We start from the raw sequence: 24,918 nt of genomic DNA, 5'->3' as shown, positions 1-24,918 counted from the left end.
TCCCACTGGCAGCTAAAAATAAAATTAGAAGGAATGGGAGGAGTGATGGTGGGAATCTGTGGGGAGCCCCAGACCAAAGAAAGGAGGACCGAGGGAGCTTAGTCTAGTTCTGTCTCCATGCTGCCCCCTGGAGGCCACATCTCCATTCCCAAAGAGAACACAATTTTTGACCATGTCTGCAGCTTCTCCCTTTTCTATTCTTTATTTGTTGCCAGTTTGATACCACTTTTCTCACCTTTGGGACGGAAAATAGAAGCAGGAGATAGTTTTTTCTCACTCCCTATTTATCTCAGTGTGAGATAAGCGATCTGAAGGAGCTGAGCACAGTCCCATCATTTCCCCACCTACCCAGGAGCATCCCATCGTGTGGAGATGCAGCCTGAGCCAAGCCTTGTCAGCCTCCTCCCTTAGCCCTGCTCGCCCGGCCTATGCTGCCTTGCGGGCACAGTTTGGGGAGGGGCTATCTATAACTATGAATCTGTATTATATTTGTTTTTTTTGCAGCCAGTATAATTATTTTAGCATTAGACTACCCCATCCCCAACTCCTCAATAGGCTACAAACTTTAGGGGAAGGTACTGGGGGTTGAACCCAGGGTTGTTCTACCTCTGAGCTACACCCTGAGCCTTATTTTATTTTTTAGTTTGAAACAGGGTCTAAGTTGCTGAGGGCCTTGCTAAGGTGCTAAGGCTGGCCTCAAGCCTGGGATTCTCCTGTCTCAGCCTCCCAAATACTGGGATGACATGAGCGTGCCATCACGCCTGACTGAGGCTACAAATTTTTGTGGGGACCGTGGTGTATCTTAGTTTTTGGTATGTCCACTGAATAGTATAGGTGCTCAATAAAAATCTGTGACATGGTTTGAAGCCATGGGAAACCCAAACCACAGTGACGGGAATAGCGGCCTCGAATGACCCGAATATGAGGAATCAGACCAAGTGTTAAGGAGCAAATTCATCTTTAATTTGCTGACCTGGAAGGCTTGCTCTCCATTGTGGGAACAGGCCACAGCTATTTACACAAAATCATTGTACAGTATTTACAGCGAGATGCTGGACACAGCATCGATCTGGATTGGCAAAGAAGGGGGAAGAACCAGCTACGGAACAAAGCGCTGAAATCAAGTGTAAGCAGAAACCGGAAGGTGTGAAAACAGGGAAGGACCCAATCGAGGGGGAGCTCGGTGGAGTAGACATGAGGGGGAGAGAGATCATCAAACAACCGGGGGTGCAGAGATATGAAGGAAGAGGCCACCGGACATAAAGTCTTAAAAGGAAGATTGGGAGTTTGAAGGAGAAAAAAAATCTGCGATAAGCTACCTCTGTGAGAAAAATGAAAGCAGTTAGAGCCTTACAAACCAAACCTTATGCCTCCCCTACCAAAAAAAGGGGACAGAGACAGACTCTTAAATAGACTTCAGATAGAGTCAAGAGACTCAAACCATGAAAGAGGAAAAGAATAAAATCGTGGGCATAGCTAAGTCATCTGTCCTCGCCTCATCTTCCCGAAAGTTCCTTGCTCCACCCCAAATCTCGGTATTTTAACTTCATTCAAGGAGTAGAATAGAAGAAGGGTGGCATAGAGGAGGCCAGCAAGATTCCACCTCACCAGTGCAGGGCCCCTCCTTACCCTGACTCACAGTGCTAGGGTTTGAGCCGTAGCCACGGACAGACCAGGGTGAGAATAGACAGGATGGATGACACGAGGCCACAAAGCCCCACAACCCCAGGGCCACAGCGCCAGAGGCCTAGTTTGTCCAGTGGGATGAAGAGGTCACAGGCATTTCTGACCACATCCAGCAGAAGAGGGGGATGGCCTCGCAGGACCCGGGCCAGAAGCAGGACTCGGAGCCGAAGCTTCAGAGCCAGCTGGGGCAGGCCTCCGCCCGGAGCCCCCGACACCCCAGGTTCAGTTCCTCCTGGGACTCCTCCACCGCTGGAAGCCTTCATTCGCCGGCTACTAGCTGAAGACTCTTGTTCCATCAGTAAGCGAATCTCATAAGCATCACGGCTCAAGTTCATGATGAGAGAAAACAGGTAGTACCTGAGACCCACAAGGCAGGCGGGTTAGAAAGGACATGCGTACCACTTACCATATCCAACACAGCACTGATGCTTTTTATTTCCATTAGTGCGAAGGGATTATACATTAGAACATTAGACGTGCATGTTGTAACTATGAGAAATGTCTTAGTTGGGTGTGGTGGTGCACATTTGTAATCCAGGCATTTGGGAGGCTGAGATAGGAGGATCGCGGTTCGAGAACAGCCTCAGCTACTTAGTGAGGCCCTCTGCAACTCAGTGAGACCCTGTTTCAAAATAAATTGTAAAATAGGGCTGGGGGTGTGGCCCGGAGGTAGAAAGCCCCTGGGTTCCACCCCTAGTATGGAAGGAAGGAAGGAAGGAAGGAAGGAAGGGAGAGAGAGGGGAAGGAAGGAAGGAAGGAAGGAAAGAAGGAAAGAAAAAAAGAAAGAAAGAAAGAAAGAAAGAAAGAAAGAAAGAAAGAAAGAAAGAAAGAAAGAAAGAACCCAGGCATGGTGGCGCACGCTTGTAATCCCAGTGCTTGGGAGGCTGAGACAAGAGGATCACACAGGTTCAAAGCCAGCCTCAGCTATTTAGTGAGGCTCTCAGCAACTTGGACCCTGTTTCCAAATAAAGTATAAAAAATAGTTCTGGGTGTTTGACCCATAATAATGCAAACTTGTTATTTTTGTGTGTGGTACTGGGAATGGAACCCAGGGGCATCTATCTCTGAGCTCTATCCCCAGCCCTACTTTTTATTCTTTATATTGAAACAGGGTCTCACTGAGTTGCAGAGGGCCTCACTAAGTAGCAGAAGCTGGCTTCAAACTGCGATCCTCCTGTCTCAGCCTCCTGAATACTGGGATTACAAACACGCGCCCCGGCTCTCAAATTTGTTTTTTGTTTTGTTTTGTTTTGTTTTTGCAGTACTGGGGATGGAACCCAGGGGCATTCTACCTCCAAGCTACATCCCCTGCCCTACTTTTTATTCTTTATTTTGAAACCTAGTCTCACTGAGTTGCAGAGGGCCTAAGTAGCTGAGGCTGTCCACGAACCGCAATCCTCCTGTCTCAGTCTCCCAAACGCTGGGATTACAAGGGTGCACCACCGTGCCCAACTCTGTTTTAGTTTTAAAAGATGGTCTTGAGCCAGGTGTAGGAGACTGAAACAGGAAGATTAAAGGTTCACAGCCAGCCTCAGCTACTTACTGAGGCCCTCCCCAACTTCGTAAGACCCTGTTTCAAAATAAAGAATAAAAAACAGGGCAGGGAGTATAGCTCAGAGGTAGAATGCCCTGGGTTTAATCCCCAGTACCACAAAAAATCAAAATGGAACAAAACAAAAAAACCACAGCATTGCTAAATTCCTAAGTCTTGCTATGTTGCTGAGGCTGTCCTCGACTCCGCGGTGCTCCTGCCTCAGTCTCCCAAGTACTGGGATTACAGTCGTGCACCACTATGTCTGTCTAGAAAAAAAAAGTTTTAAAAGGCCCACAGCTTTTAATAACTGCCAAAAGTGTCAGGTTATAAATTCTTTATTTTTATTTACTTATTTTTGTGGTACTGGAGAGTGAATCTCTGTTTTTTTTAGTTGTTGTTGTTTTGTTTGTTTGTTGTGGTACTGGGGTTCCTGGAAGCCCTTCTACCTCCGGGCTACACTCCCAGTCCTATTTTATACTTTTTTTATTTTTGGAAACAGGGTCTCTTAAGCCAGCGCGGCTGGCTTCGAACCTGCGCGATCCTCCTGTCTCTGTCTCCCAAGCTCAGGGATTACAAGCGTGCGCCACCACGCCCGGCTTAGAGTGAATCTCTGTACCTCTGGTCAACACCACCCATTTTGTTCATTTATTTATTTGTCTGTTTGGATTATTTATTTGTGGTAGTAGGAATGGAACCCAGGGCATTCTACCTCTGACTACACCCCCCAGCCCTATTTTACTGTTTTATTTTGAAACAGGGTCTCAGTAATTTGTAGATGGCCTTGTTAGTTGCCATGGTTAGCCTTGAACCTGTGATTCTCCTGCCTCAGCCTCCCAAGTACTGGGACTAGAGGTATGGGCCATCACACCTAGATTACTATTATTATTATTATTATTATTATTATTATTATTATTATTTTGCGGGTCTGGGGATGGAACCCAGGGGAATTCGACCTCCGAGCCACATCCCCTGCCCTGTTTTTTAGTCTTTATTTTATTTTTTTTTATTTTTTTTGCGGGTCTGGGGGTGGAACCCAGGGGCATTCGACCTCTGAGCTACACCCCCTGCCCTATTTTTTATTCTTTATTTTGAAATCGGGTCTCACTGAATTGCAGAGAGCCTCACTAGGTAGCTGAGGTTGTCCACGAACCGCGATCCTCCGATCTCAGCCTCCCGAATGCTGGGATTACAAGCGTGCGCCACCACGCCCGGCTTTAGTCTTTATTTTTGAAACAGGGTCTCACTAAGTTACGGAGGACCTCACTAAGTAGCTGAGGCTGTCTGCAAACCGCGATCCTCCTGTCTCAGCCTCCCAAATGCGGGTCTGGGGATGGAACCCAGGGGCATTTGACCTCCAAGCTGCACCCACTGCCCTATTTTTTATTCTTTATTTTGAAACTGGGTCTCACTGAGTTGCACAGGGCCTCACTAAGTAGCTGAGGCTGTCTGCAAACCGCGATCCTCTGGTCTCAGCCTTCCGAATGCTGGAATTACAAGCGTGTGCCACCACACCCGGCATAGATTATTTTTTATTTTGAAAAAGAGTCTCACTAAGTTGCTAAGGTTGTCCCCAAACTTGATATCTTCCTGTCTCCCCTTTCCAATTAGCTGGGATTACAGGCTGGCTAGGTTATAAATTCCTTAAGCACAAACTGTTTTTTTATTTTTAGTCTACTCTGACAACAGTAGTCTGTACTCAATAAATTGTCCAACTTTCAAAACCTATTTCAAGCCGGGCGTGGTGGTGCACACTTGTAATCCCCGTGCTTGGGAGGTAGAGACAGGAGGATCGCGTAGGTTCAAAGCCACCCCTGCTGGCTTAAGAGACCCTGTTTCCAAATAAAAATATAAAAATAGGTCTGGGAGTGTAGCCTGGATGTAGAAGGGTTTCCAGGAGACCCAGTACCACCAAAACAAAAAACAAAACAAAACAAACAAACAAACAAAAAAACCTATTTCAAGTCCAACAACATTTCCATCACTTTCCACCACCACTGTCTAAATCACCCTCAGATCTTGCTTGGACTACTGCCTTAGTCTTCTAACTAGTCTCTCTGGAGCCAGTCTTGCCTCCACCCCCCAAAATTTAATTTCATAAAGTAGCCATCATAAATGTTAATCACATCACTACTCCTGTTTTGAAAACTCCCCATGGTTTCCTTCCTATCACAGAGTAAAATCTAGATACCTTGGACAGGCTCACAGACTTCACACCATGTGGGTCGGGGTAGAGCTCCCCTGGGTTTAATCCCCAAGCAAAATCTATCGCTCATATAGACTCTTCAAGTGAGCTGCTTCTCCAACCACTCCAGCCATGCCTCCCTTCCAGCCCCACTCTTTCTCTCCGCCACATGGGTTTCTGTCTGTTTTTATCCCAGCAAGCTTGTTCTCGCCTTGGTGATCTTGTACTACTGGCCCCGCCACTTGGACTCTTCTCTCCAAAACCTTCACATAGCTGCCTCTTCCTTGCTCTTTCGGTCTGAGCTTAAATGTCACCTCTTCAGAGAGGCCTTTAGTGACCCCCAAACCTAAAGCAGTGAGCCGTTTACTCTCTACTACATGACCCCCCTTCCTTTTCTTTCTTTCTTTTCATCTTTTGTGGTACTGGGGATTGAGCCACGGGCGTTCTACCTTTAAGCCACACCCAGAGCCCTATTTTATTTTTATTTTGAAACAGGGTTTTGTTAGATTGATGAGAATCTCACTACTTGCTGAGGCTGTCCTGGAACCTGCGATCCTCCTGTCTCAGCCTCCCAAGTACTGGGATCACAAGTGTGCACCACCACACCTGGCTTTACACGACCCTATTATTAAATTTTCTTGTATAATACTTGCTACTATCCGATATTTTTCTTATTTATTGTTTATTTGTCTCTTCTCATTACAATGTGAATTCCCTTGGAACGAGGACCTTGTTTATTTTTAACCACTATATCCCTGTGTCTAGATCACTGCCTGTCATATAGGATGAGCTCAATAAGTATTTGTTGAGTAAAATGACCAGATACAAAAGCGGGGTGTTGTGGTACACAACTGTAATCTCAGTTCTTGGGAGGCTGAGACAGTAGGATCATGGGGTCGAGGCTAGCCTCAGCCACTTAGTGAAACCCTGTTTCAAAGTAAAAAAGTCTGGGGGTAGCTCAGAGGTAGAACTCCCCTGAGTTCAATCCCCATAATATATGTTATATATTACATTATGTTATATTATATATATTATACACATATTATTATATATTATATTTAATGAGTTGTTTTTCCATACCACTTGAGCCATACCTCTAATTCCCACCCCTCATGCATCATAAACCATGTTGTAATTATGACTCACTGAGAAAGATGAAGGGGAAAACAAAGCAGAGCTGGGCGTGGTGGCGCACGCTTGTAATCCCAGTACTTGGGAGGCTGAGACAGGAGGATCTGGGTTTGCAGACAGCCTCAGCTACTTAGGCCATCTGAAACTCAGTGAGATCCTGTTTCAAAATAAAGAATAAAAAATAGGGCCGAGGGTGTATCTCGGAGGTAGAATGCCCCTGGGTTCCATCCCCAGTACCACAAAAAACAAACAAACAAAAACAACAACTGCGATCCTCCTGTCTCAGCCTCCCAAATGCTGGGATTACAAGAGTGCGCCAGCATGTCCGGCTTCTTTAAATCATCTCTGAATTCATCATACTATGTATGCTATGTAAATGTTATACAAATAGTTGTACACTGTATTATTTAATGAATGACAAGATGGTGAATGTCTGCGATCCCGGTACTTGGGAGGCTGACACAGAAAGATCGCAGGTTTGAGGACGGCCTCAGCAACTTAGACCCTGTTTCAAAATAAAAAATTGAGCTGAGAATAGAACACCCCTGGGTTCAAACCCCAGTACCACACATACAAAATTAACAATAGTATTAGTAGCAATAATAATGACAAGGAAAAAGTATAAACGCGTTCAATACAGATGCATTTTTTCCTAATATTTTCGATGTGTGTTTGGTTGAATCGGCACATGGGAACCAGTGACTACAGAAGGCCAAGTGTGACAGGAAGAATTTTACTCCCGAATCATATTTACTCTACGCCGCTAGTTCAAGCCAACATCATCTCTTGCCCATATTAGGGCATCTCCTCCTCTCTTGCTCCACTGTAATCCATTTTCCACATCCCAGCAATCTGAGGGCCAGGGATTTAGCTTAGATGTAGAGCAGGTGCCTAGCATGCATGAAGTCCTGGGTTCAATCCCAAGCACTGACCAAAAAGAAAAATACAACTCCAATCATGTCATCTCCCTGCTTAGTACCCTTCAATAATGTCCCACTTTACTTGGGATCAAATTTAAACAACAGAGAATCTCACCACTGTATAAAAGGCTCTATATAAATGATCTGGCTCCTGTTTCTCAAATTCAGTCTTGTGCCTGTACCGGTCACATTCATCACACTGACATGTTAGGAAGGTCTTTTCTGTGAGTATGTTTTGTCTAGATAGTACTCGGACTTCAGGTCTGAACTAAAATATTACTTTCTGAAAGTTCTTCCATGATCGTTCAATCTAAATTGGCTCCTCTTGTCATAGTCTTTCATAATACTTTATACTTTTCCATAAATATATGCGGAGTGGTTGTTTTAATATCTGACTCGCCAGGAGTGGTGGCACAAGCCTGTAATCCCAGGATTTGAGAGGCTAAGACAGGAGTACTGCAGGTTGGAGGACAGCCTCAGTAAGTAGTGAGACACTTATCAATCTAGTTTCAGAATAAAAATAACTAGGGCTGGGGTTGTAGCTTGGAGGTAGAATGCTCCTGGGTTCAACCCCTAGCACCACACATACACACACACCTGACTCTCCCAGTAAATTGCAAGCCTCATGGGGAAAGGCATTATATGTGTTTGGCTATTTGCTCATCCGTGGGCCCATAGTAAGTACCTAATAAATAATTTTGGAAAAGTTGAACACAGGGTGCATGTCTATAGTCCCAGCTACTTCAGAAGCTGAGGATCACTTAAGCCCTGGAGATCAGGATTGGCCTAGGCAACACAGTAACACCCCGTATGGTGTGTGTGTGTGTGTGTGTGTGTGTGTGTGTGTGTGTGTGTGTGTGTTAGTGAGGATGGAACCCAGGGGTGTTCTACCTCAAGCTTCATCCCCATCCCTATTTATTTATTTATTTATTTATTTATTTATTTATTTATTTATTTATTTGTGGTAATAGAGATTGAGTCCAGGGGCATTCTACCACTGAACTACACTGCCAGCCTGATTTTTTATTTTTATTTTAAAACAGGGTCTCACTAAATTGTGGATGGCCTCACTAAGCAGCTGAGGCTGGCTGCGAACCCCGATCCTCTTGTCTCAGCCTCCCAAGTACTGGGATTACAAGCGTGTGCCACCATGTCCAGCTTTATTTTATATTTTGAAACAGGGTCTCATTAAATTGTTGAGGGCCTTGCAAACTTGCTGAGGCTATCCTTGAACCTGTAATCCTTCTAAGTAGTATGATTACAGGTATGCATCCCTATGCCCAGCTGACATCTTGTCTCTTAAAAAGAATAGAATGCATTGGAATTAATGAACAAGCAGGTAGTGTGGGAGGACTACCTGTGTTAGACCAAAGCAGAAATAAAGTAATATATTTTATCTTGCCCAATCGTAGTCACTCATCATGGAAGAGCATCTGTCTTCCATCTTCCTCCATCCATTATTCTCTGATAGTTTATGATCTAAATGAAGATTGAGAACCAAGTGACTAAGACATATGCAGTTTTTATACAGTTGTGCCGGGCGTGGGGGCACACATTTGTAATCCGAAGACCTATACAGTTGTCCCTTGGTATCCATAATGGATTAGTTCTAGGACCCCCCCACCCTTAGATACCCAAATCCTACCAAAATTCACAGATGCTTAAGTCTCTTATATTCAAAAATAACCTATACACATCCTCTTATATACATACATACATACATATATATATATTTTTTAATTAATTTATTTTTTTTTTGCGGTACTGGGGATGTAACCCAGGGGCACTTAACTTCCAACCTACATCCTCACCCTATTTTTTATTTTTTATTCTGAAACAGGGTCTCACTAAGTTGCAGGGGGCCTCACTAAGTAGTTGAAGCTGTCTGCAAACCATGATCCTCTGGTCTCAGCCTTCCAAATGCTGGGATTACAAGTGTGAGCCACTACCCCTGGCTTATTCTTTATTTTTTGAAACAGGCTCTCACTGAGTTGCAAAGGGCCTCACTAAGTAGCTGAGGCTGACTATGAATCATGAACCACGATTCTCCTGTCTGAGCCTCCCAAATGCTTGGATTACAAATGTGCCACCATGCCTGGCTTTCTCATATACTTGATCTGTTTTTTGCAGTACTGGGGATGGAACCCAGGGACATTCTACCTCCAAGCCAAACCCCCAGCTCTATTTTTTTATTCTTTATTTTGAAATAGGGTCTCACTGAGTTGCAAAGGGCCTCATTAAATAGCTGATGCTGTCCGTGAACTGTGATCCTCCCGTCTCAACCTCCCGAATACTGAGATTACAAGCGTATGCCACAACATCAGGCCCTCTCATATTTTATTTTTTATTTTTTCTGGTGGTACTAGGGATGGAACCCAGAGGCTTTCTACCTCCGGGTTATACTCCCAGACCTTTTTATATTTTATTTGGAAATAGGGTCTTGCTAAGTTGCTGAAAGCCTCACTAAGTAGCTGAGGCTGGCTTTGGTTTGTTTGTTTGTTTATTTATTTATTTATTTATTTTGTGGTACTAGGGATGGAACCCAGAGGCTTTCTACCTCCGGGTTATACTCCCAGACCTTTTTTATATTTTATTTGGAAACAGGGTCTCACTAAGTTGCTGAGAGCCTCACTAAGTAGCTGAGGCTAGCTTCAAAACAGTGCGAACCTCCTGTCTCAGCCTCCCAAGCACGGGGATTGCAAGTGCGCACCACCATGCCTGGCTGATACTTTAAATCATTTCACTTATAATAATACCTAATATACTGTACTGTTTAAAGAACAACATGACCTGGGCGTGGTGGCACATGCTTGTAATCCCCATGCTTGGGAGGCTGAGACAGGAGGATCGCACAGGTTCGAAGCCAGCCACGTGAGCTGGCTTAGGAGACCTTGTTTCCAAATAAAAAAATATAAAAATAGATCTGGGAGTGTAGCCCGGAGGTAGAAGGGCTTCCAGGAACCCCAGTACCACCCAAAAAAAAAAAAAAAAAAAAAAAAAGAATAACATGAGCCGGGCGTGGTGGTGCACTCTTGTAATCCCAGCATTTGGGAGGCTGAGACCAGAGGATCACGGTTTGCAGAAAGCCTCAGCTACTTAGTGAGGCCCTCTGCAACTTAGTGAGACCCTGTTTCAAACTAAAGAATAAAAATTAGGGCAGGGGGTGTAGCTCAGAGGTCGGTGTAGCTCAGAGGTCGAATGCCCCTGGGTTCTAGACCCACAAAAAAATAAAATAAAATAAAGAATAAGTTGGGTGTGGTGGTGCATGCTTGTAATCCCAGCACTTGGGAGGCTGAGACAGGAGGATCGTGCAGGTTCGAAGCCAGCCTCAGCTACTTAGTGAGGTTCTCATCAATTTATTGAGACCCTGTTTCCAAATAAAATATAAAATAGGTCTGGGAGTATATCCTGGAAGTAGAAAAGCCCCTGGGTTCCACCCTCAGCACCTCAAAAATACTAAATAAATAAAATAAAGAATAACATGAAAACAAAAGTCTGTTAAGATGCAATTTTTTTCCTAATGTTTTCAAACTGGGCCTAGTTGAATTTGCAGATATGCAACCCATAATCCATGGATATGAAGGGCTGATTATATACTCTGGGAAGACTGTGAGAGATCTTTTTCTCATAAAAGGCAAGCTATGCAGTATGGAGGCAGCACAGGGTCTTGAAGGCTAAAAGAATAACAAACCTGAACGAACGCTGGGCCCACTTCTCCTGATCCACACGGGGAGCTAATCCAGACTTTCCAGCCCAGAGGACATTGTCACAGGCGAAGTACAAGGCTCGATTGAGGTGGCTAACAGTGATGCAGAATCTCAGGACAACGTCTGATAGGTGCACAGCTCTTTTGGCTGATTCAAGGGCATCTGCTGAGTTTCCCAGGCGTAGAACTTGTGGAGATTAGCAAGGGAAAGCAAGGATTTGAAAGCAAAGAGGAAGAGCGTAGGACACACAAAGGAGAGAGAAAGCAAGAGCGTGAAAACAAAGCAAGCGAGAGTAACGACAATGAAGGAAACAAAAAACAAAAACAGTTTATTCATTTTCCAAATTTTAATTTTTGTCCCGGTTTAGTTTTCTCAAATTTGCCCCATTTTCCTCCATCAGGCATTGCTTCCTGATACCTGCTCTCTTCTCTGTATTGGAGGCATGCAGACGATAAGTCAGAGCCAAGTGAAGAGAAGAACTGGGAGGGAGGGGAAAAGGCAGGAGAGAGGGGCAGTGGGAGAATATCCGGTGGTGGAAGAAGAGTTGGGGTGACAGAAAAGTGTAGTTACAGCTGGGCGTGGTGGCGTACGCCTGTAATCCCGGCATTTGGGAGACTGAGACAGGAGGATTGTGGTTCATGAACAGCCTCAGCTACTTAGTGAGGCCCTCTGCAACTCAGTGAAACCCTGTTTCAAAATAAAGAATAAAAAATTGGGCAGGGGGTGTAGCTCAGAGGTCAAATGCCCCTGGGTACCATCCCCAGATGCAAAAAAGAAAGAAAGCAAGAAAGCAAGCAAGAAAGAAAAGTGTAGTTACTTACGCTTTCTTCCAAGGCTCAGATGACTCTCCAGTTGTCGGATCTGTTTCTGTAACTCAGGACTGGCCCCATGTCTCTGCAGTGCGTGGCCAAGAAGGGAACAAGCATACTGGGCAGCCCTGGAGGAGACAGAGGGCAGACAAGTTACTGTGGAGACCCCCCACCCTCCCCCTCAAACTGTCTTCCAAAAGACAAGAATGGAGCTGGCCATGCATGGTGGTGCATGCCTGTAACCCCAGGACTTGGGAGGCTGAAATAGGATGATCCCAGGTTCAAGGCCAGCCTTGGCAACTTAGTGAAACCTTCAGAAACTTAGGCTCTGTTTCAATATAAGAAGTAAGGCCGGGTGTGGTAGCACAAGCTTGTAATCCCAGTACTTGGGAGGCTGAGACAGGAGGATTACAGGTTCACAGCCAGCCTCAGCTACCCCTCTACAACTTAGTGAGATCCTGTTTCAAAAGTAGAGAATAAGCTGGGTGTGGTGGCACATGCTTGTAATCCCAATATTTGGGAGGCTGAGACTGGAGGGTCGCGATTTGCGGACAGCCTCAGCTACTTAGTGAGGCCCTTTGCAAATCAGTGAGACTCAGTTTCAAAATAAAGAATAAAAAATAGGGCCGTGGGTGTAGCTTGGAGGTACAATGTCCCTGGGTTCCACCTCCATCCAGTACCTCAAAAAAAAAGGAGGGGGGGAGAATAACAAATGGGGCTGGGGGTGTAGCTCGGAGGTAAAATGATTCTGGATTCCATCCCCAGTACTGCAAAACAAAACAAACAACAATAACAAAAAATAAAAAGCCAGGACTAGTGGAGGCTGAGACAGGAGGATCACTGGTTTGAGTACAGCCTCAGCAAGTAGCAAGACTCTCAGCAACCTAGTGAGATCCTATTTCAAAACAAAAAATAAAATAGGACTGGGGGTGTAGTTTGGTGGTAGTACAAGAAAAGGAAAGGAAAGGAAAGGAAGAGAATGGGCTTTCCTTTCCTTCTCTTAGTGCCCCTATCTCATGTTGGTCCTCCAAGCCAGAGAAAGAGAAAGACCTAAGGGATAAAAAGGAGCCAGTTGGGCGTGGTGGCGCATGCTTGTAATCCCAGGACTTGGGAGGCTGAGACAGGAGGATTACAAGTTCGCAGTCGGCCTCAGCTACTTAGTGAGACCCTGTTTCAAAATAAAGAATAAAAAAGAGGGCTGGGGGTGTAGTTCAGAGGTAGAATGGCCCTGGGTTCCATCCTCAGGAACACACACATACACACAAAAAAATAAATAAAAAATAAAGGAGCCTATAGAGCTGGGCGTGGTGGCCCTTGCTTGTAATCCCAGCATTCGGGAGGCTGAGACAGGAGGATCGCAGGTTCACAGCCTGCCTCAGCTACTTAATGAAGCTCTCCACAACTTAGTGAGACCCTGTTTCAAAATAACGAATAAAAAATTGGGCTGGGGGTGTAGCTCGGAGGTAGAAGGCCTCTGGGTTCCATGGCGCGCGTACACACACACACACACACACACACACACACACGCCTATGAGTGGGGTGGGGAGCACAATTTGGAGCAGAGAAAATAAGAGATTTGACAATGACGAGGCCTGTTAAAAAAACCAGCGAAAGCAGCAGGGTCCGTCACAAGAAGTGTGTGAGCATATACAGGATATAGGAGAAAAAGAAGGATAGTTGGAGGGCACATTACTCCTCCGAATAGGTGAACTAAGAGATTTCAACTCTCAAGCTGAACCGAGACCGAGAGAGAGGGCGAAGGCAGCGCTGCTCCCGGGTGACAGCAGGGCCGGGACAGGGCAGCGGGGGCTCGGCTCCGGCAAAAAGTCCGGTCGCTATCGACCGCCGCCCAGGGAGGAGCCTGTGCTCTTTGCGGCCACAGCCACCCTGGCGGCCTTCCCGCCGGCCCACCCGTGCCTCAGTTTCCCCATCCCGCCCGTGCGTAGGAAGGCGCCCTCTCCGCACGACCCGCGCGAGCCTGCGCCTCCCGCCGTCCGGGCCCCCGTAGCGGGCGCTGAGCCTCTCGCACCCCGTAGCCGGGCTGGCCCGGGCCTCGAGGGCTCCCCGGCCGCCCCCCCCACTCCGGGTCGCACCTACACAGCCGCTCCCGGGCCTGGCTCTGAGCGCTGAAGCGGACCCAGGCGTCCATGACAGCCGCAGCCCCGCCTCCGCGGCCGCGCCGCCCCCCGGCCACGCCCCTGGCGGCCACGGCGCCCCGCGAGGGACACGCCGCGGCGGAGGCGGAACTCCAGGGCGCGGCGGGACTCCAGCCCGGAGCTCGGCGCGTTGGGGTGCGCGCTTCTCGTCAGAACCCCTCCTACAGGACAGCTCCCCGCTCCCAAACCCGCCTCCAGCGGCACATCCAGCTTTGCATATTCATGAGGGGCGGAGCCTGGGCGTCGGGGGCGGGATCTGGGCCTCGGAGGCAGAGCCTAGGTGGCGGGGGCCTGTGCGGCGGAGGCGGAGCCTGGGTGTCAGGGGCGGGGTCTTGCGTCGGAGGCGGACCCTGCGTGGCGGAGGCGGGCCGAGAAAGCCCGCAGTGATCACGCCCTGGCGGCTGGAACTGGGTTCCCAGCGGAGGCGCCCAGCCCACCGCCCCAGTACTCACGCACCCACCCACCCTCGAGTGCACCGAGGCGCTAGAGAGACGTTAGGCAGTAGGAGCCTGACGCCCAGACTAATCAGTCTCTTCGTTCCAGGGGAAAGTGGCAGGATTAGCACCAGACCGGTTTGGTGACCTCCTCCAGAATAGATGGAGCGTCATCAGAGACAGACCTCAGTGGACAAGAGTCGCAACAACCAGCTTCAGATCCTGAAACGAAGAGCGAAGAATCGGCCGCCAAACTAACTGCTTCATACCCACGTTTCATCCTTCTCGGCCTTCCTTTCCAGGCCACCATGTCCGGGGGCAACGGCACCCCTTGGGGGTCAGCAGAAGGGGAGGAGGTCTGGGCGGGGTCAGGAGTGGAGGTGGAGGGCTCAGAGCTGCCCACCTTCTCAGCTGCAGCCAAGGTCCGAGTAGGAGTGACCATTGTCCTCTTCCTTTCTTCGGCTGGAGGCAACCTGGCCGTGCTGTGGTCAGTGACACGGCCGCAGCCCAGCCAGCTCCGTCCCTCTCCGGTCCGGCGACTCTTTGCCCATTTAGCAGCTGCCGACTTACTGGTCACTTTTGTGGTTATGCCCTTAGATGCAACCTGGAATATTACTGTCCAGTGGCTGGCTGGGGACATCGCATGCCGGACACTCATGTTCCTGAAACTAATGGCCATGTATGCGGCAGCTTTCCTGCCTGTGGTCATCGGGCTGGATCGCCAGGCAGCAGTACTCTACCCGCTTGGACCCCGCTCAGGTGGAAGGAAACTTCTAGGAGCAGCCTGGGGACTTAGTTTCCTGCTTGCCTTGCCCCAGGTGAGTGACTTGTTGGGATTCAGGACTGGGCTACACAGGAATTCGGATACACTGTATGAGCCTTGGGAGTCCAAAAACTCTGCTTGTTTGCTATTAGCCATTAACCCCCCATTGAGGGAGCCACTGCTATCTCTAAGGCAAATTAAGATAATTTGCATGCTAATTTCCTTCATTAATAGCCTAACTTTGCAAAGCAGTACCCTAACTGTGCCTCTTTCTTTAAATTTACTGAGTTTGGCTTCCACCACTTGGCAGCCTCTGAGTCCCACCTCCTTCAAGCCAATGGTGCAGAATTCAGAGCGTTTGAGTAAAAACTTTGTGGACCATTAAAAAATCGAGTCACCTGCAAATACACTTAAGTGCTAAGAATACAGCAACAAAGTTCTGCCTTCAAAAAGTGTATAGGCAAGGCTGGGTACACACTTGTAATCCCCGTGCTTGGGAGGCTAAGACAGGAGGATTGCACAGGTTCGAAGCCAGCCTCACCTACTCAGTGAGGCTTTTAGCAACTTAGTGAGACCCTGTTTCCAAATAAAATATAAAATATAGGTCTGGGAGTATAGCCCAGAGGTAGAAAACCTCTGGGTTCCACCCCTAGTGCCACCCCCCCAAAAAAAGTGTATAGACAACTGGGCATGCAGGCTTTTAATCCCACTACTTGGGAGGCTGAGACAGGAGGATTGTAGGTTTGAAGACAGCCTCCGCAAATATTGAGACTCATTAACCTAGCAAGACCCTGTTTTAAAATAAAAATAAAATAGGGCTGGGAGTGTAGCTTGGAAGTAGAATGATCTTGTGTTCAAAACCCAGTGCCCCTCCCCCACAAAAAGCGTATGGAATAGTACAGGCCTAATTTATAGTATAGTGCAGTCAAAAGTATTATGCTAAAAGTAAGGAGCTGAACAATAGAGAGTATCTCATTCTTGTAATAAAGAGCTTCCCAGAAATGCCAAAAAAAAAAAAAAAAAAAGGCGTGGTGAAGCTGGTGTGAGGCCACTCTTAGGCCTTTTGCAATTTAGTGAGTCCCTCTTTCAAAATAAAGAATAAAAATAGGGCTGGGGGTATCACTCAGAGATAGAATGCCCCTGTAGTGGAAGGGAAAAAAAAACCAGGCTGGAGATATAGTTTGGAGGTAGAATGATCCTGGGTTCACTTCCTAGTACTGTTGGAAAAAAAAAAAAGTGTCAAACAAGTTAAAGCAGGAGAAATGCTGAGGGGATAGAGAGTAGAGGATCTCAAAGAGTAGGGCATGGTGGCGCAGGCTTATAATCCCAGCATTCGGGAGGCTGAGACAGGAGGATCTGGGTTCATGGCCAGCCTCAGCTACTCAGTGAGGCCCTTTGCAACTCAGTGAGACCGTTTCAAACTAAAGAATTAAAAAAGCATAGGGCTAGGGGTGTAACTCAGAGGTAGAATTCCCCTGGGTTCCAACCCCAGTACCGCAAAAAAAAAAAAAAAAAGAGGCTGCTACTGAAGTTGAGGACCAGAAAATAATTAGCAAAAAGGGGAAAGGCAGGTCTGATCACAAATATTAAGCCTTTCTTATCCTGAGAACAGCAGAGACATATTAAGGCAAGGTGAAGAACTGACATAATCGCTTTTGTATTTTTTACTCCGCTTTACTGTGGAATGGATGCTAAAACTAGAAACAGGGAAGCATCTAAACTTGAGTGCTGGCTAACCAAATCTCAGTACTGAAAAGGAGCTGGAAGTCTAGGGGGGAAAAAAAATGTAGGGCAATTCTTTCAAAACAAAAACCACTATTGAGTCTAGCATCTCTTGAGATGATAGGACTAGGATTCTGTCTGAAGGAGGCTAAGAAGGTCTATGATTTCAGTCTCTGGCATGATAATGCAATGCATTATAGTCAGATCAAGATCCGATCCTTACTGGGTATGGTGGCACATGCTATAATCCCAGTACTTGGGAGGCTGAGAGGAGGATCACAGGTTTGAAGCCCACTCAACAAATTAACAAGACTTTCGGGAGGATCACAGGTTCAAGGACAGCCTCAGCAAGTAGTGAGGTTATCATCAACCTCTTCTAAACGAAAATAAAATGGGGCTGGAGGTATAGCTTGGAGGTAGAATGCTCTTGGGTTCAATCTCCAGTACCACAAAAAGTAAGCAATAAAATAGGGAGGTATAGCTCAGAGGTAGAATGCCCCTGGGTTCAATCCCAGTACCACCAAAAATAAAAATAATTTTTTTGATCCTTAGATCCTCAAATATTAGAAATTTAACTATCAAGTCTCATATAGTTGTAAGGACAAAAAAAAAAAAATTGACTTCCAGCGGGCATGGTGGTGCATACTTGTAATCCCAGCATTCGGGAGGCGGTTCACAGACAGCCTCAGCTACTTAGTGAGGCTCTGTGCAACTCAGTGAGCCCCTATTTCAAAATAAAGAATAAAAATTAGGGCTGGGGTTGTAGCTCGGTGGGAGAATGCCTGTGGGTTCAAGCTCTAGAACAGCGAAAAAAAATTACTTCCGACGGTGTTACGGATAGGATCTTTACCATTGCAAGCATTAAAAAAAGCCCATGGGCTGGATGGTGGCACATACATGTAATCCCAGTACTTGGGAGGTTGAGACAGGATTGCGCAGGTTGGAAGCCAGCCTCAGAAACTTAGTAAGCCCCTGTTTCCAAATAAAATATGAGGTCTGGTAGTGTAGCCCAGAGGTAGAAGACCCCCAGGTTCTATCCCTAGTAACACATACACACATACCTGGGTTCCATCCCTAGTAACACACACACACACACACACACACACACACACACACAGAATAAAAGGTACGGCTGGAGGTATACCTTGGCGGTAGAATGGCCCTGGCTTCAATCGCCAGTATTAAAAAAAAAAAAAAATAGTTGGGGGTAGCCCATGGGCTGTGGATATTGCTCAGTGATAAAGCATTTGCCCAGCATGCTTAAGACCCAGGGGTCTGGGGGATTTCTATCTATTCCCAGCACCTCTCACACAAACAAAACAGCCTTGTTGCCATAATGCAATAATTACAGTTGGTTTGGTTATCTGAAGTTCACTTTGGGTGTGGACTGGGAAGGCTGTTTTACTTTGTCGTTTTATTTTCCTGAGTCTAGGCTCCACTAAGTCCCCTGACTGAAACCCCTGGGGAGCATGAGGATGAACTAGAAAATGAGTTTTACCCTTTCTTATGGCCTGGCAGACTCATTGAAGTCTATATGTTTCAATGGCAAACTGGTTATGACATGTGTATGTGCAAAAGGTAATGGTCTATTTTTGGTTCCAGGTTAGTGTCCTTTGGATAATTCTGCGTTGCCAATATGCTGTAACTATATTTAAAATATTAGTGCCAATAAAACATAGCATGACATAAGTGTGACAATGGAATATTAAGGATAGCTAGAATGTACTTTTTTTGTAGGCTAAAGTTTCCAGGTTATTAGTAGTTGGATGGATGATTTCTCCTATTACTGATATTAAGTTACATATAAAATATAAGGGAGAGAGAGAATCAAGGCTATGAACTTTGCTCATTCTTGGGGCTTTGACTATTGTTATACTTCTCACAATTCTCAAGTATTTTTTAACATAAGGCAAAACAAACATTCAGAAATATATAGACACAAGATGAGGGATGATGCAAGACCATTCCCCAATTCAGAGCAGCCTGATCGTACCCCAAGTTGTTTATAAAATTGTCACACAGAAGTCCCCATGCTTGCTAAACTTCCAGAATGCCCCAGAGAACGTTAAGAACCTGACACCTACAGGGCTTGACCTGCATTACTAGAACCAAGGCTCTCTAACTCTCTAAACTGAGAAAATTACTGATCCAACCCCCAAATTCAACAAGTTATCAAAAAGAGGAAGCGGGCAACCAATAGCATTTGGAAAATGTTAAGATTTTATTATTCACCCTTATAGTTACTGTACATAAACCACTGGTAAAGGTCACTTTAGAATGGCGGCAAAATGGGCCTGGAATTTTATCAGCACCTATTTTATTTTATTTGCGGGTCTGGGGATGGAACCCAGAGACATTTGACCTCCAAGCTACACCCCCTGCCCAATTTTTTATTCTTTATTTTGAAACAGGGTCTCACTGAGTTGCAGAGGGCCTCACTAAGTAGCTGAGGCTGTCCGTGAACCGCGATCCTCCAGTCTCAGCCTCCCAAATGCTGGGATTACAAGCACGCGCCACCACGCCCAGCTAGTACCTATTTTATGTAAGATTATTTTTTCACACAAAATTTACCATAGACACACCAGGAAAATCATCTCAGCTAAAAACGTGAGTGACACGGTAGGCATTCTTTCATGAAGTGCAATGTTAGAATAGTATTTGAAAAGGAAGGAGCCCAGGATTTAACAAACTTCATGCTCAGCACCATATTCAGGCCTAAGGAGAAAACAGGCATTTCCAAGATGTATTTCTCACGTTTTTAAAATGGCACTACAGATGGCCACTACTCAGCGCTGCCCTGCTCCCCGTGGAATTAAGGATGAACTGGGAGATAGTGTGCCGCAGGCTGGAGGGTGTGGGAACCAGTTCTAATAGTCCTCAACTCCACTCCAGCTGTTCCTGTTCCGTACTGTCCGACGAGCTGGCCCAGTCCCCTTCACTCAGTGTGTCACCAAAGGCAGCTTCAAGGCTCAATGGCAAGAAACCATGTATAACCTCTTCACCTTCTGCTGCCTCTTTCTCCTGCCACTGACTGTCATGGCCATCTGCTATAGCCGCATTGTGCTCAGTGTGTCCAGTCCCCAGACCAGGAAGGGGAGCCATGGTGAGACTCCAATTCCCAGGCCTCTCAGCCCTCATCCCCAGAACTGCTGCCTCTAGGACCATTTATCTATCTACCCAGTAGCTGTCTACCAGTGACTACATCAAAGAGATGCTGACCCTATCTTTAGCACCTAACACTGGTGATAATTTTATCAAATGCCTTAAATTCTAAGCTACCTCTAGCTAAACTGAAGAAGTTGGGCAAGGATTAGGAAGAAAGGTTATCAGTATTCTCCTTTATTCTTGAACACCATCAAGACCTTGAAGTAGACTTGGTGGTTTCACCTAACACAGCATCTCAATAAAGAAAAAATTATCTCGCTGAGCATGGTAGTGCATGCCTATAATCCCAGCTACTTGGGAGGCTAAGGCAGGAGGATTGCAAGTTCGAGGCCAGTTTGGGCAACTCAGTGAGATCCTGTCTCAAAGTAAAATTTTAAAAAGTGATGGGGATATAGCACAGTGGCACAGTGCTTGCCTAGCATGCGCAGGGCCCTGAGTTCAATCCCCAGTAATGTAAACATACCTTTTTTCTAACACATCTGTCATAATGCCTGGGGGGAGGGGAAGGAACCATGCTCCCAGACTAGAAAGGGAAAGATGGTTTATAGCCTTCTTGGTGGTGGTGGGGAAGGGGTCCATCTTACCCTATTCTCAGTTCAGAAACTGAGTAGTTGTGAATTTGAGTATTTTTTTAAATTCCTAGCCCCTGCCGATGACTTTACCCTCCGCCGCTCCTTAGACACTCGCCCCCGTGTTCGTCTTCGGGCCCTGCGACTGGCCCTCCTTGTATTGCTGACCTTCGTCCTCTGCTGGACACCTTACTACCTACTGGGTCTGTGGTACTGGTTCTCCCCCACCATGCTGAATGAAGTCCCTCCCAGCCTCAGCCACATCCTTTTCCTCTTTGGCCTCCTCAATGCTCCTCTGGATCCTCTCCTCTACGGTGCCTTTACCCTTGGCTGCCGAAGAGGGCACCAAAACCTTAGTACAGACTCCTCCAGGGAAGAAGGGTCTGAGAGAATGCCACGACAAGAGAGTCACGCCCTTAGGCAGCTCAAAGTACAAACAAATGTGACATCAAGAAGAGAAGAAACAAAAGAGACATTCCTATAACACCCATTCGCTCACAACAGAGTACACAGAAAAGAATTATTACTAATACCTTAAGAGCACCTCACAGGTACCACTGCTCATTTAGCTTCCAAGAGAAAGACATGCTCAACAGTCTCTACATAACATAACCCAAGACCTGAGACTATGTCTAATGTAGAAACATCTCAAAAGAATTCAGTCTCTGGCACCAGTCTCTTCACAATGACCCTACTGTAAAGAGTGCTTCAGAACTCTCAATGTTAGTACAGGAAAGAAAGCTTAAATGTAGAAAACAAAAATGGAACATTTATTCATGACTCAAAAGAAACACTAGGCAGGTAGGGTAAGAAATTAAATATAAACAGAGTGAGGTCCAACTCAATCCCATTTCTCCAAGACTGCATGGCCAAATGGAATCTTGCCAAGACCACCTGGACAACAGAGGACCTGTCAGCGACGTCTCCGGTCTGGACTCCGGCTGCGTCTTCGGCCACCTCTAGGGAAAGAGAAGAGGGAGGGGAATCCATTAGAGGGATTTAATACAATGTCCTTTTTCTATTTTGCTCATGTTCCCTTCACCAAAATAGTGTATGTCCTCTCCAAATTACCTTCTCTTCCCCTTGGGTGGACCTCGAACAAAACACCAGTCCACGCTGATTGGCTGTCCCATCAAATCCTGGCCATTAAGTCCTTCCATAGCAGCCTGGGCTTCTTTGTATGTTTCATATTCAACTAGGGTATATCCCTGGAGTAAGTGAAAAGACAGACATCAAAACTCTCCTGTCTCTCCAAGAACGGAGTGCCCTAATACTCAAATCTAAATCCATACTAAAACAGAAAAAGCTATAAACTTTACACAATGAATGTATATCATATATTCCTAGTGTACACACGTGTCTGTTTTGTTTCTACTCTGTCTCTTTTCTGTGTCTAACAAAAACTAACTTCCAATGTCATTTTACTTCTTTTTTGGGGGGGATTGAAGGTTGAACCCAGGGACATACTACCTCTGAGCAACATTCCCAACCCTATTTATTGTGAACAGGGCCTTGCTAAATTGCTGAGGCTATCCTTGAACCTACAATCTTACTGTCTCAGCCTTCCAAGTACTGGGATTACAGGCTTGCACCATCACGCTAGCTTTTTTTTTTTTTTTTAACGGGTCTGGGGATGGAACCCAGGGGCATTCGACCTCCGAGCTACACACCCTGCCCTATTTTTTATTCTTTATTTTGAAACCGGGTCTCACTGAGTTGCAGAGGGCCTAAGTAGTTGAGGCTGTCTGCAAACCACAATCCTCCTGTCTCAGCCTCCTGAAAGCTGGGATTACAAGTGTGTGCCACCACTCCCAGCTACACTAGGTTCTTTTTACTTCTACTTTGTTTTTGGCCAACAACAGCAGACACTGGAGAACGACCATAATTGTCTAAGGGTTATGGGGGAAGGGAGGCAGTGAAGCGTTACCTTCAGGTATCCTGTACGCCTGTCCAGGTTGAGGTGGATGTTTTTTATTTCCCCATACTCTGCGAATTTATCGTGGATATCTTCTTCAGTAGCTTCCTCGTGGACTCCCGTGACAAAGAGAATCCATCCTTCAACAGCTGTTGGGGAAGGGTTGTTATGATGGTTGTATGGTCACAGGAGAAAACTTCATGTACCATTATAGGAATACAGTTAAGTGCGGCCTCCAGAGACTGGCTGAGCCACCTCTGATGCTATTCCTATTGGGTTTAATTTTATTGGTCTATAACTTCGTATAGATACAGATCCACACAGGTTGCATTTTACTCACAGCGCTGTGGTCCAGGTTCATCACCGTCCTGCTCGACGCTGTCATAATCCTCACGCATCCGCGCTCTGGACCCTTCTTCTATATGGAACACATACCAGATCACCGAAAACTCTCCCTTCTTCCCAATGTTCCCCATGCATCAGGTGGGGGCTCCAACACTCAGAGCTCCCGCCCTAGCAGACCACTCTACCCACGTTCCCCACGCTCACCGGAACCGAAGCCGCGGCCCTTCCGTTTCTTCGCTTTTTCTTTAAGTTTGTGGATGCTCTCTGGAGCCCCAGAAGAGAAAAGAACGAATTACAGGGAGTCATGGGTAGCGACTGTCTTAGATAGTATAGAAAGCGCACCCCGCCGCTTCCAGGCGGGTCCCGGCCCGGCCCCGCCCCTATCCATTCCAAGGGGGCGGGGCCTCCCGCCGGCCCCGCTCCCGCCCGCCCGCCCGCCCGCTCGCCCGGGAACTTTTTCCTATTGCACCCTTCTCTCGCACCTTCCCCGCTTCCCGAAGCCGCCTCCACTGCCCTCACCGTCCCCATCCTCATCCATGGCGAAATCCTCGCCCCCGGCCTCGTGAAGATCCAGCACGTCCGCCATCCTGCCTCCGTACGCGCTCTCGGCAGTGCGACTGAGGAACTGGCCGCCTCCGGAAACCGTCGCAGAGGGGAAAGGTCGCCAGTCAGGTTGACCAATCAAAAGCTAGCCCTAAGGCCCGCCCCCGGCGCGGTGAAGACACGCAATTGAGGGCGGGCTCACGCCGAGAGGGGCCGGAAGTGCTCCTGCGGCCATCTTAGACAGCCGAGAGGTCGGAGCGGGAGAGGAGGAGTCTATGCTTTCTCTGTACTTTGGCAGCTGACTTTGGCAGCTGACCAGCTCACAAAGAAGCCCGGCCTGGTGTTCTTAAAGAGCACGTTTCTGTCTCCCTCCATTTCAAACTAGGAAATCGAGAGTCAAGAAAGTTTATGTTGAAGCCGGGCGTGGTGGCATACGCCTATAAATCCGAGCACTTGAAGCTGAGACCAGGAGGATTGCAGGTACTAGGAAAATCTCAGCAAGTAGTGAGACTCATCACTGGAGAGAGCCTTTAAAAAAATAGAGCCGGGCGTGGTGGCGCACTCTTGTAATCCAAGTACTTGGGAGGCTGAGACAGGAGGACAGCCTCAGTACTTAGACCCTGTTTCAAAATCGGGCTGGGGATGTAGCTAAGAGGTAGAATGCTCCTGAGTTCAATCCCCAGAACCACCAAATAAATACTAAATAAATAAATAGGGCTAGAGTGTAGCTCGGAGGTAGAAGGCCCCATCCCCAGAACCCCACCACCACCACACACACAAAGTTTATGTTGAAACTTCTTAGCTCTCGATCTAGGATAGGTGTGTGTGTGTGTGTGTGTGTTGGGACAGGAACCCAGGAATATTCTACACCACGCTCAGCTTGAACCATTTTTTTTTTAAGGGTTTTGTTTTGTTTTGGTACCAGGCATTGAACCCAGGGGTAGTACACTCCAACCCTACTTTTTATTATTTATTTTTTTTTTGGGGGGGGGGTCTGGGGATGGAATCCAGGAGCATTTGACCTCCGAGCTATACCCCCTGCCCTATTTTTTATTCTTTATTTTTGAAACAGGGTCTCACTAAATTACGGAAGGCCTCACTAAGTAGCTGAGGCTGTCAGCGAACTGCGATTCCATTCTCCGGTCTCAGCCTTCTGTATACTGAATGCTGGGATTACAAGTGTGGGTCACCATCCCCAGCTCTGACCCTCAGCAATAAGGGAGACAGAGAGAGAGGGAGAGGGGGAGAGAGGTAATTTGGAGATAGAATGCCCCTGGGTTCAATGCCAGGCGTGTCAGCCCATGCTTGTAATTCCAGGACTTGGGAGGCTGAGACAA

At 46.9% G+C, this 24,918-nt stretch overlaps 3 protein-coding genes across 4 annotated transcripts; 1 reads left to right on the top strand and 2 right to left on the bottom strand.

Moving 5' to 3' along the window:
* Nucleotides 1-1,643: 1,643 nt before the first annotated feature.
* On the bottom strand, nt 1,644-14,118 carry PEX11B (peroxisomal biogenesis factor 11 beta; the record flags this gene model as incomplete). The annotated part of the gene is made up of 4 exons (XM_080693478.1): nt 1,644-2,043; nt 11,145-11,346; nt 11,982-12,097; nt 14,063-14,118. The coding sequence occupies 4 exons, from the start codon at nt 14,116-14,118 to the stop codon at nt 1,644-1,646; spliced, it is 774 nt and encodes a 257-aa protein (XP_080549604.1).
* A 749-nt stretch (nt 14,119-14,867) lies between these two features.
* Nucleotides 14,868-21,262, top strand: LOC308259800 (gonadotropin-releasing hormone II receptor; the record flags this gene model as incomplete). The annotated part of the gene is made up of 3 exons (XM_080691057.1): nt 14,868-15,377; nt 19,937-20,147; nt 20,853-21,262. The coding sequence occupies 3 exons, from the start codon at nt 14,868-14,870 to the stop codon at nt 21,260-21,262; spliced, it is 1,131 nt and encodes a 376-aa protein (XP_080547183.1).
* A 429-nt stretch (nt 21,263-21,691) lies between these two features.
* Nucleotides 21,692-23,624, bottom strand: RBM8A (RNA binding motif protein 8A; the record flags this gene model as incomplete). 2 transcript variants are annotated; one of them, XM_080693488.1, is made up of 6 exons in its annotated part: nt 21,692-21,737; nt 21,850-21,986; nt 22,706-22,842; nt 23,034-23,111; nt 23,243-23,302; nt 23,558-23,624. In XM_080693488.1, 6 exons carry the CDS (start codon nt 23,622-23,624, stop codon nt 21,692-21,694), a joined length of 525 nt encoding a protein of 174 aa, XP_080549614.1. The 2 variants fall into 2 exon arrangements, with proteins under 2 accessions (XP_080549614.1, XP_080549613.1); XM_080693487.1 differs by having other exon boundaries at nt 23,034-23,108.
* Between the last annotated feature and the right edge of the window lie 1,294 nt (nt 23,625-24,918).

This window comes from Muscardinus avellanarius (genome assembly GCF_963383645.1).
Source record: "Muscardinus avellanarius genome assembly, chromosome: 3".
In the NCBI taxonomy this organism is placed as follows: Eukaryota; Metazoa; Chordata; class Mammalia; order Rodentia; family Gliridae; genus Muscardinus; species Muscardinus avellanarius.
This window is presented reverse-complemented; position numbering and strand designations above follow the sequence as displayed.